Below are 11,851 nucleotides of genomic sequence, written 5' to 3' on the forward strand. Positions count from 1 at the left end.
CTGACTCAGTCTTCAGATATTCCTCAGGCCTATCGGACTGGTGAATTCTTCCTTTCTCTGACTCTCTCTATGTCTTGACTGCACCCAACTCTGGTCTGCCATCCAAGATAAATATTGAACAACTTGTGAGATCAACAACCAAAGGTCACATCCCTCTCTGTTCTCCTCTCTCCACATCATCTCCTCATCAGAGAAAGCCCACGGTTCCAGACTTTCATCATCATGGCACAAGACCATCACCCGAGTCACACTAACAATACTTTAAAAAGGTCTATGAGATATTTAGTGGGTTATGGCATTGGCTTCAATGTGGCTCCAGTCACGTCACTGGTTGTGGCTTTGTTCGATTGTTAAACTCATGGGTTTGTGAGCTACCTCTTGAATTTAGAAGTTCTCACAGATTGAAAATTGTAAGCTATTTAACATCATGTTGTTCTAAAAAGGACAAATCATTGACTCTCCTTGAACACCTCCCTGTATTTTAAGTCTCCTGCCATGTGGGCATTTGTAGGAATAAATCAACAATCATTGGGCACTGGTGGATGTTGACTGTTGTTCTTCATTAACACTGCTTAACGGTCATTTAATTAATCCAAAATAATTTCTAACATGTTGCCTAAAGTAGAAATTAGGGTTAGATAAGGGGACTGAGGTCTGTTACACACAAGGGAGACAGGGTGCACGGGCACATAGGGACTTGACCAACTCATTTTATAAACCTCTAGTTAAAAGAACATTTCTACAAGCTGTTAAGAGTGCATGGGTGGTGATCCTACAGAAAGCTCCAAACTCCGACCCGACTCAATAAAGAGTTCTCTGTAGTGTATACAAAGGGCCACTAGATGGCAGCCTATGGACACAGGTGGTCCAAATGCATGAAGCTCATATTGTACGTATTCAGGAGCTGTGGAAATAAAGTCCAATATAAGGCCTTTTTGCTGGGAGAAGAGACCACAACAGAAATTAAATCTGTAAATATCTAGACCCTTAAAGATGCACAATGCAGAAATCGCTCCGCCATATCCTGGTTGCTAAAATTCTATAATAGTTTCACTAATTTCGGTTTATGTGACAAAACAATCAAGTATCGTGTAGAGAGTCATCGTACAATCTAAACCGCTGTGAAATACTTTTTCCATAAACAAAAATATTGTATTTTCAGCTGTTTGAAGCTGAAACTGAAGAATGGGAAGTACAGAAACATAGAACAGATCTACCACTTCTCAGACTTGCTTTCAATGAGAAAGAAATGGATGCTATAGATATGTCAATGTGAATTTGGTCAGTTGCCCAAGAAGTTACATATTGCAGCTTTAAAGAAACAGATCATAAATATGACTAAATCAACAAGTCTTATAATTCATAATGTTATGTGCTAATATGAAAAAATCAATTGCATTAAGGGAACGGTAGTAAATGCTAATAAAACCTCCCATATATTTGGAGAAAAAAAACACATTCAAAGATCTTAACGTATCATGCAAATAAAACAGGTACAAACTAAAGGTAAAAGAAAAGTGTAAGTGCTAAGATAGGCAAATGAAGTGCTATAGAAGCCTCCCTCATAAAGTATCATACAAATAAAAGGAACACACACTAAAGATCCAAGAAAATAATTTATAAATAAATAATGATTAAGTTTAGGGTTGAGCTGGAGTGTGGACATGAAGCTAAGGTTAGGGTTGTGGTTAAGGTTGTGTTTAGGGTTGAGCCTGGATGTGGTCATGAACTAGGGTTAGGGTTGTGGTTAGGGTTGAGCTGGAGTGTGGACATGTAGCTAGGGTTAGGGTTGTGTTTAGGGTTCAGCTGGAGTGAGGACAAGTAGCTAGGGTTAGGGTTGTGGTTAGAGTTGTGGTTAGGGTTGAGCTGGAGTGTGGACATGAAGCTAGGTTTAGGGTTGTGGTTAGAGTTGTGGTTAGGGTTGTGGTTAGGGTTCAGCTGGAGTGTGCACATGTAGCTAGGGTTAGGGTTGTGGTTAGAGTTGTGGTTAGGGTTGTGGTTAGGGTTGAGCCTGGATGTGGACATGTACTAGGGTTAGGGTTGTGGTTAGAGTTGTGGTTAGGGTTGTGGTTAGGGTTGAGCCTGGATGTGGACATGTACTAGGGTTAGGGTTGTGGTTAGAGTTGTGGTTAGGGTTGTGGTTAGGGTTGAGCCTGGATGTGGACATGTACTAGGGTTAGGGTTGTGGTTAGGGTTGTGGTTAGGGTTGTGGTTAGGGTTCAGCTGGAGTGTGGACATGTAGCTAGGGTTAGGGTTGTGGTTAGAGTTGTGGTTAGGGTTGTGGTTAGGGTTGAGCCTGGATGTGGACATGTACTAGGGTTAGGGTTGTGGTTAGAGTTGTGGTTAGGGTTGTGGTTAGGGTTGAGCCTGGATGTGGACATGTACTAGGGTTAGGGTTGTGGTTAGAGTTGTGGTTAGGGTTGTGGTTAGGGTTGAGCCTGGATGTGGACATGTACTAGGGTTAGGGTTGTGGTTAGGGTTGAGCCTGGATGTGGACATGAACTAGGGTTAGGGTTGTGGTTAGAATTGTGGTTAGGGTTGTGGCTAGGGTTGAGCCTGGATGTGGACATGAAGCTAGGGTTAGTGTTGTGGTTAGAGTTGTGGTTAGGGTTGTGGTTAGGGTTGAGCCTGGATGTGGACATGAAGCTAGGGTTAGTGTTGTGGTTAGAGTTGTGGTTAGGGTTGTGGTTAGGGTTGAGCCTGGATGTGGACATGAAGCTAGGGTTAGTGTTGTGGTTAGGGTTGAGCTGGAGTGTGGACATGAACTAGAACTAGGTTATTCAAAAGCATACGGCCCTAGACAGAGACCGAAAATATGTTGACATGCAGATAATCAGTAACTCTTTGTTATTAAATGTCTTTGTAATTACATTTTATAATGAGAAATATGTAACATGGTGAGCTGCATAAGTATTACTTCATGAAGTGAGAAGACCACACTAGGCCCAGTAGCAGTTATGTTCATGGATTTTATTACACATATAAAAACACATATCTTTCTACAACAGACAACATGTCTTAAATAACAGATACAAAAAGTAGACAGTATGGGTAAAAGGCAGCGATTGATATATGGTCCTAAAACAGTTATATATCAAACAGAATAGTTATCAGCACAGGAAGTCACTCTTATAGTAATAGACCACAGTCAAGTAAAGTACATGTACAAAAAATATAGCTTTACACATTCAAGTCTTTTTGTGCAATCTATGCCAATAGCAGCATATCTGGCAGGTCACATTCATTATCTTTTCAGTAGATTGTGCATTTTCATTTCTTCCTCTTCTCAGTCTTATTGTGGTTGTACCTCAACAGCATTTGATCATATCATCATATCAGTTTGTCATGTGATGGTCTGTGCCTGCGGGCGTTTAGTTATTGATGTTCTGGCGACACAGAGGGCAGGTTCCAAACTCTTGGATCACTCTGGTGGCACACTGGAGACACAGGCACTGGTGGCCACACCGCAGGCTGATACAGGCCTTCTGGCTCATACACACTGCGCAGTCCTCAACACTCTCACAGTCTGCAATCAGAACAGATGCGCTCAGTTACATGACCTGTAAGGTCAAGTGGGACTCGGCTTGGCATGACTTTGAAGTTAGGGTGATTAGAGGTATGGTGTCCTAAAGGTTGGTCACTCCTGTGTGAGGCTAACATGTCCTGTAGCTACAGTATGTCCTTGAAGCAGCATGGCTTAGACGTTTCAATAAATGTTTAGCCACACAATAGTACATGTGTGTAAAATGTTAGCCTTGGAAAAATGTTTGGCTTGAAATAGTATTGAACATTATTATTTTAAGAATAGCTAGATGAGCTATCAAGCAATTACATTCACATGAAGGATATTTTTCATTTAAAAGTTCTAAAACAAGATAGAGTTTGTTGTATCATGACGCTTACTTGATGTCTGCTTACTGGCTGGACATGGAAGAGGATATCTGTCATGGCTGTCATCACAAATTTGCTTCACATTCACATATTTGTCTACGTTGGGCGAGGCATGTCTCTGATGAGCAGAACAGGAGGAATGCCGTTGAGGAGCAGGACAGGATTTTCGATTACACAAAAAGTATTTCTTCTCCGAACCTACAAGAGATAACCAGATATGTAGTTAGTCCCTGACAGTTGGACATCAGTAGCCCTTTCCTGCAGTCAATGACCAACAGCGCTCTCTTTGGCCTCATGGGTGGAATGATATTAATATTATTAAAAACCTGACGAAAATCCAGTGTTTAAATACATAACATGTAATTGATGAGACTGGAACCGGGTGTGAAGGAAGACAAGACAAAACCAACGGAAAATTTTAAATGGATCAGTGATGGCTAGAAGGTCGGTGACGTTGACCGCCGAACACCGCCCGAACAAGGAGAGGGACCGACTTCGGCAGAAGTCGTGACAGTGACGTATATATAGCATAATATTGGGATGCAAACTGAAAATGTAACATTTCAACTCTATATCTGACATGGTACGTGTCTTCTTTTTTTAAGCCCATAACCATGTGTGTGAGGTGTATACTTTTCTTTCAAAGAAGATTTGTTTAAAGACTACCAAGAATGACTCTGTGTGACAATGATTTAGCCCACTGCAGTAAAAAGTTAAACTAATAGATCAAATGAGAAGGACAGACAGACTGTTCATTCATACATGTTCCAATGATTTCTGAACTTACCCAGTAAGAGCACAGAGCAGGTCTGCCCATACACATCAATCATGGCCCACAGGGGCCAGCTGAGGTCTACTCCCTCCAGCAGTTTGTGTTGTCGGCCGTTGGCATTCCTGAAATACAATGTACCGCCATAGGAGACCCAGAACTCCAGCTCTGAGCCTGCCAGGCAGCACATCTCAGGCACAGGAGCGGCCCAGTGACCAGGGGTGTCTGTGAGGTCTGGGATGGCCAAGGAGGGCAAGTCTCTGGCAATTGGAGGTACAGTGGTGAAGCCTATACGCATGGCTCCACACCAGTTCAGCCCACACCGCTCCACTCGCAGACACACCCTCTCCTGGGGCTGTACCGGGCGGCTGCTGAACACCAGGCCATGTCTGAAGTTGTCCTCAGTCCTGTCTGCCCGTCTAGCTCCCTGGCTCAGGCTCACCAAAGCCCCCACCGCCTCCCTATGGAAGGTCAAGGGGCCCAGGCAGCGGGGTCCACAAACGTGTGCTGGCTTAGGTTCTAAAGAAGATTTGAAAAGGGAAGTAGGGCTAATCATTTGAATGCTACAGTACCTCAGTCAGGGATGAAAAAGATAGCTGTTGTTGACAGACATGATGATTAAAAAGATCAAAACAACATAGAAATGAACATCTGAATGTGACTGAGATTGAAACTGCTTTACTGCTTTATGGAATTGATTCTATGCAAGCCAACAAAGTTGATTGCATCGGTATAGGAAAGGCTTTTGTCAAATAATCTTAAATGACAGCAATTCTCATTCACTGATCAATAAAAATACTGATTGTTACTTGCAAAAGAGGAGATGAGATTATATTAGTGTTTTTATTATTTTAGTTTTGCATTAACACTGCCAGCAAGAAAGGCAGTTACACTATGTTGATAGATACATTTTAAGGAAGAGTCTTGTTTACATCACATTCCTGTTTACAGTGCCCTAAACCATGATCTGATTTGTCTTACATTAAATTGTATCTCCCCATTAACCTGTCCTAAACTTGTGTCTCAAATTAAATAATTCATTCGCATGAATAATAATTTAGCCCCCTCTCACCCTGGACCAGAGAAGCCTCTGGATAGCAGAGTTCTTGTCACTAGTAAATCTAATTCCTAGTCTCGCCATGATAACACTTTTTAAAAAGAAAACAGATTATATGGCTGGTTGCCAGAAAATCTCTTATTCAATTGTATATCGTAAATTACAGGTTGGTCTTCCTCGAGGATCTGCCATATCCATGGGTAACTGCCATACATAGTATGTCAGTGTTGTGAATGACAAGCTTTACTGTTATCTGTGCCTACCAGAATCCCTTGACGTAAATGTGCATGATTCATTGAAGGAAAAATATTGTAACGTTTGTAGATATAAAGATCCACTTTACATAAGACCATTATAATATAAGTGGTTGGTCTACATCTATGAAAATATACTAGAAGTAGACTTTCCTCCTATTACAATTACAACACAGTTGCCATCATTCATCAATGAAGAGACGATCCTTACCAAGGCTTCTGCTGACCATCTTGTACATGTTGCTCTTCGTGTCCTCTGTAATGTAATGCATAGCCACATAGTACACCAACAGTAGTTTGAGTAGTTCTGAGGTGGTGGGAGTGTTCGCAGGCTTTATAGTCCTCTGTCTGCCCACGTGCCTGTAGTTTATACACAAAAGATGTCTCATCACAAGGAAAGGAAATGGGAGGGCTAAGGGGCAGCACAGTTCTCTGGAAAAGTACCTACATTCTAACAGAAGAGACCATGTTTTCATTTGTTTTATCTAACACCATTTTCTGTTTTATCCAACACTCTGAGATCTTTGAAAACAGTAACATTTGTATATTTTTAAAGCATGATAAAACTAAACTGTGGGAAATCAACCAGTGGTTTCACTGTCATTTTACATTACTCAAGTTATGAATAAACCAGGTTCATAAGTAGGTATATATCATGTGAAAATAATTACTGCTAAACCAGAAATGACATTATTCTTTCAACAATAAGGAATGCCCCATGTTCAATGACTACACATGTAAAGCAGGTAGCTACAGCCTACAATGCAAACAACAGAATGTGCCTGGAGAATATTCCACATACAGTACCTGGTTCACATACTGTAGGGGAGAAGAGATGATCAGGAGTTGGAATTTCCATTATTAACAGAGCAATACAATTATATAGGGGACAGGTAAAGAATGTTGTCTTCTTCTGGGGTTTTGTTTATCTATATTGGATCATTTCTTTGTTCAGGTCCTGTGAAAAGTTAAGTTGTGTATAACACTTTTCTTTCAAACTTTTTTAATCAAAGAATTGTAGTTTCCACTTTCTAACCATCGCTATATGCACCACATTTTTTTCACGGGAGAGGATAATTTATAACAGTAACAAAAGAGGGTTGGGGTTTTCCATTTCAAACGTCTAAAAATAACTACGAAACTCCGTGGAAATTCTACATTTGAACCTTTGCATCAGCTCAAACATCCATGATTGATTCAGTGAGCTGGTAATATGACAAAGTACTCTCTATTGGGCCAGGGCCAGGGCGAGGTATCTCACAGGGGACTTGACATGGTGGCAGTGAGTTGACCACATTGCAAAATAGGCTAATGGTATCACTTACCTCTCAACTCTACCTCATTTCAAACGGTTGTTTTTGAGATTATCTTGAAAATGTGCAAATGTAACTCACAAAGCCTATGTCATTCCAACCTGGACTCATGGGTAGATGTAACATAGTACATCTAAATCTGTCTCCCTCCATTTAGTAAGATATATGTTACGTTTTATGTGGCGGTCCTCATGAGAGCCAGTTTCATCATAGCGATTGATGGTTTTTGCGATTGCACTTGAAGAAACTTTCAAAGTTCTTGAAATGTTCCGCATTGACTGACCTTCATGTCTTAAAGTAATGATGGACTGTCATTTCTCTTTTCTTATTTGAGCTGTTCTTGACATTAGGGTTGTGGTTAGGGTTGTGGTTAGGGTTCAGCTGGAGTGTGGACATGTAGCTAGGGTTAGGGTTGTGGTTAGAGTTGTGGTTAGGGTTGTGGTTAGGGTTGAGCCTGGATGTGGACATGTACTAGGGTTAGGGTTGTGGTTAGAGTTGTGGTTAGGGTTGTGGTTAGGGTTGAGCCTGGATGTGGACATGTACTAGGGTTAGGGTTGTGGTTAGAGTTGTGGTTAGGGTTGTGGTTAGGGTTGAGCCTGGATGTGGACATGTACTAGGGTTAGGGTTGTGGTTAGGGTTGAGCCTGGATGTGGACATGAAGCTAGGGTTAGTGTTGTGGTTAGGGTTGAGCTGGAGTGTGGACATGAACTAGAACTAGGTTATTCAAAAGCATACGGCCCTAGACAGAGACCGAAAATATGTTGACATGCAGATAATCAGTAACTCTTTGTTATTAAATGTCTTTGTAATTACATTTTATAATGAGAAATATGTAACATGGTGAGCTGCATAAGTATTACTTCATGAAGTGAGAAGACCACACTAGGCCCAGTAGCAGTTATGTTCATGGATTTTATTACACATATAAAAACACATATCTTTCTACAACAGACAACATGTCTTAAATAACAGATACAAAAAGTAGACAGTATGGGTAAAAGGCAGCGATTGATATATGGTCCTAAAACAGTTATATATCAAACAGAATAGTTATCAGCACAGGAAGTCACTCTTATAGTAATAGACCACAGTCAAGTAAAGTACATGTACAAAAAAATATAGCTTTACACATTCAAGTCTTTTTGTGCAATCTATGCCAATAGCAGCATATCTGGCAGGTCACATTCATTATCTTTTCAGTAGATTGTGCATTTTCATTTCTTCCTCTTCTCAGTCTTATTGTGGTTGTACCTCAACAGCATTTGATCATATCATCATATCAGTTTGTCATGTGATGGTCTGTGCCTGCGGGCGTTTAGTTATTGATGTTCTGGCGACACAGAGGGCAGGTTCCAAACTCTTGGATCACTCTGGTGGCACACTGGAGACACAGGCACTGGTGGCCACACCGCAGGCTGATACAGGCCTTCTGGCTCATACACACTGCGCAGTCCTCAACACTCTCACAGTCTGCAATCAGAACAGATGCGCTCAGTTACATGACCTGTAAGGTCAAGTGGGACTCGGCTTGGCATGACTTTGAAGTTAGGGTGATTAGAGGTATGGTGTCCTAAAGGTTGGTCACTCCTGTGTGAGGCTAACATGTCCTGTAGCTACAGTATGTCCTTGAAGCAGCATGGCTTAGACGTTTCAATAAATGTTTAGCCACACAATAGTACATGTGTGTAAAATGTTAGCCTTGGAAAAATGTTTGGCTTGAAATAGTATTGAACATTATTATTTTAAGAATAGCTAGATGAGCTATCAAGCAATTACATTCACATGAAGGATATTTTTCATTTAAAAGTTCTAAAACAAGATAGAGTTTGTTGTATCATGACGCTTACTTGATGTCTGCTTACTGGCTGGACATGGAAGAGGATATCTGTCATGGCTGTCATCACAAATTTGCTTCACATTCACATATTTGTCTACGTTGGGCGAGGCATGTCTCTGATGAGCAGAACAGGAGGAATGCCGTTGAGGAGCAGGACAGGATTTTCGATTACACAAAAAGTATTTCTTCTCCGAACCTACAAGAGATAACCAGATATGTAGTTAGTCCCTGACAGTTGGACATCAGTAGCCCTTTCCTGCAGTCAATGACCAACAGCGCTCTCTTTGGCCTCATGGGTGGAATGATATTAATATTATTAAAAACCTGACGAAAATCCAGTGTTTAAATACATAACATGTAATTGATGAGATTGGAACCGGGTGTGAAGGAAGACAAGACAAAACCAACGGAAAATTTTAAATGGATCAGTGATGGCTAGAAGGTCGGTGACGTTGACCGCCGAACACCGCCCGAACAAGGAGAGGGACCGACTTCGGCAGAAGTCGTGACAGTGACGTATATATAGCATAATATTGGGATGCAAACTGAAAATGTAACATTTCAACTCTATATCTGACATGGTACGTGTCTTCTTTTTTTAAGCCCATAACCATGTGTGTGAGGTGTATACTTTTCTTTCAAAGAAGATTTGTTTAAAGACTACCAAGAATGACTCTGTGTGACAATGATTTAGCCCACTGCAGTAAAAAGTTAAACTAATAGATCAAATGAGAAGGACAGACAGACTGTTCATTCATACATGTTCCAATGATTTCTGAACTTACCCAGTAAGAGCACAGAGCAGGTCTGCCCATACACATCAATCATGGCCCACAGGGGCCAGCTGAGGTCTACTCCCTCCAGCAGTTTGTGTTGTCGGCCGTTGGCATTCCTGAAATACAATGTACCGCCATAGGAGACCCAGAACTCCAGCTCTGAGCCTGCCAGGCAGCACATCTCAGGCACAGGAGCGGCCCAGTGACCAGGGGTGTCTGTGAGGTCTGGGATGGCCAAGGAGGGCAAGTCTCTGGCAATTGGAGGTACAGTGGTGAAGCCTATACGCATGGCTCCACACCAGTTCAGCCCACACCGCTCCACTCGCAGACACACCCTCTCCTGGGGCTGTACCGGGCGGCTGCTGAACACCAGGCCATGTCTGAAGTTGTCCTCAGTCCTGTCTGCCCGTCTAGCTCCCTGGCTCAGGCTCACCAAAGCCCCCACCGCCTCCCTATGGAAGGTCAAGGGGCCCAGGCAGCGGGGTCCACAAACGTGTGCTGGCTTAGGTTCTAAAGAAGATTTGAAAAGGGGAAGTAGGGCTAATCATTTGAATGCTACAGTACCTCAGTCAGGGATGAAAAAGATAGCTGTTGTTGACAGACATGATGATTAAAAAGATCAAAACAACATAGAAATGAACATCTGAATGTGACTGAGATTGAAACTGCTTTACTGCTTTATGGAATTGATTCTATGCAAGCCAACAAAGTTGATTGCATCGGTATAGGAAAGGCTTTTGTCAAATAATCTTAAATGACAGCAATTCTCATTCACTGATCAATAAAAATACTGATTGTTACTTGCAAAAGAGGAGATGAGATTATATTAGTGTTTTTATTATTTTAGTTTTGCATTAACACTGCCAGCAAGAAAGGCAGTTACACTATGTTGATAGATACATTTTAAGGAAGAGTCTTGTTTACATCACATTCCTGTTTACAGTGCCCTAAACCATGATCTGATTTGTCTTACATTAAATTGTATCTCCCCATTAACCTGTCCTAAACTTGTGTCTCAAATTAAATAATTCATTCGCATGAATAATAATTTAGCCCCCTCTCACCCTGGACCAGAGAAGCCTCTGGATAGCAGAGTTCTTGTCACTAGTAAATCTAATTCCTAGTCTCGCCATGATAACACTTTTAAAAAAGAAAACAGATTATATGGCTGGTTGCCAGAAAATCTCTTATTCAATTGTATATCGTAAATGACAGGTTGGTCTTCCTCGAGGATCTGCCATATCCATGGGTAACTGCCATACATAGTATGTCAGTGTTGTGAATGACAAGCTTTACTGTTATCTGTGCCTACCAGAATCCCTTGACGTAAATGTGCATGATTCATTGAAGGAAAAATATTGTAACGTTTGTAGATATAAAGATCCACTTTACATAAGACCATTATAATATAAGTGGTTGGTCTACATCTATGAAAATATACTAGAAGTAGACTTTCCTCCTATTACAATTACAACACAGTTGCCATCATTCATCAATGAAGAGACGATCCTTACCAAGGCTTCTGCTGACCATCTTGTACATGTTGCTCTTCGTGTCCTCTGTAATGTAATGCATAGCCACATAGTACACCAACAGTAGTTTGAGTAGTTCTGAGGTGGTGGGAGTGTTCGCAGGCTTTATAGTCCTCTGTCTGCCCACGTGCCTGTAGTTTATACACAAAAGATGTCTCATCACAAGGAAAGGAAATGGGAGGGCTAAGGGGCAGCACAGTTCTCTGGAAAAGTACCTACATTCTAACAGAAGAGACCATGTTTTCATTTGTTTTATCTAACACCATTTTCTGTTTTATCCAACACTCTGAGATCTTTGAAAACAGTAACATTTGTATATTTTTAAAGCATGATAAAACTAAACTGTGGGAAATCAACCAGTGGTTTCACTGTCATTTTACATTACTCAAGTTATGAATAAACCAGGTTCATAAGTAGGTATA

The 11,851-nt window shown here is 41.2% G+C and overlaps 2 protein-coding genes across 2 annotated transcripts; both read right to left on the reverse strand.

Annotated features, from left to right (window-relative positions):
- Window positions 1-2,949: 2,949 nt before the first annotated feature.
- LOC112248483 (E3 ubiquitin-protein ligase NEURL3) lies at window positions 2,950-6,333 on the reverse strand. The gene is made up of 4 exons (XM_024417549.2): window positions 6,183-6,333; window positions 4,679-5,179; window positions 3,904-4,089; window positions 2,950-3,526 (listed from the first exon to the last, which is right to left on the reverse strand). Exons 1-4 carry the CDS (start codon window positions 6,241-6,243, stop codon window positions 3,372-3,374), a joined length of 903 nt encoding a protein of 300 aa, XP_024273317.1. The 5' UTR covers window positions 6,244-6,333; the 3' UTR covers window positions 2,950-3,371.
- Window positions 6,334-8,176: 1,843 nt separating this feature from the next.
- LOC121846355 (E3 ubiquitin-protein ligase NEURL3-like) lies at window positions 8,177-11,562 on the reverse strand. Its single transcript, XM_042320582.1, has 4 exons — window positions 11,412-11,562; window positions 9,907-10,407; window positions 9,132-9,317; window positions 8,177-8,754 (listed from the first exon to the last, which is right to left on the reverse strand). Exons 1-4 carry the CDS (start codon window positions 11,470-11,472, stop codon window positions 8,600-8,602), a joined length of 903 nt encoding a protein of 300 aa, XP_042176516.1. The 5' UTR covers window positions 11,473-11,562; the 3' UTR covers window positions 8,177-8,599.
- Window positions 11,563-11,851: the final 289 nt, after the last annotated feature.

The sequence above is a fragment of the Oncorhynchus tshawytscha genome, linkage group LG04, assembly GCF_018296145.1.
Source record: "Oncorhynchus tshawytscha isolate Ot180627B linkage group LG04, Otsh_v2.0, whole genome shotgun sequence".
Taxonomy (NCBI): Eukaryota; Metazoa; Chordata; class Actinopteri; order Salmoniformes; family Salmonidae; genus Oncorhynchus; species Oncorhynchus tshawytscha.

Excerpts from the sequence above, each read along its gene's own strand:
- LOC121846355 (XM_042320582.1), bottom strand. The coding sequence starts at position 11,472 with ATGCATTACATTACAGAGGACACGAAGAGCAACATGTACAAGATGGTC. Across the intron at positions 10,408-11,411 it reads GATGGTCAGCAGAAGCCTTG|AACCTAAGCCAGCACACGTT; the intron begins GTAAGGATCGTC and ends AATCTTCTTTAG. Across the intron at positions 8,755-9,131 it reads AGCCAGTAAGCAGACATCAA|ACTGTGAGAGTGTTGAGGAC; the intron begins GTAAGCGTCATG and ends TTCTGATTGCAG.
- LOC112248483 (XM_024417549.2), bottom strand. The coding sequence starts at position 6,243 with ATGCATTACATTACAGAGGACACGAAGAGCAACATGTACAAGATGGTC. Across the intron at positions 4,090-4,678 it reads CTGCTCTGTGCTCTTACTGG|GTTCGGAGAAGAAATACTTT; the intron begins GTAAGTTCAGAA and ends TATCTCTTGTAG. Across the intron at positions 3,527-3,903 it reads AGCCAGTAAGCAGACATCAA|ACTGTGAGAGTGTTGAGGAC; the intron begins GTAAGCGTCATG and ends TTCTGATTGCAG.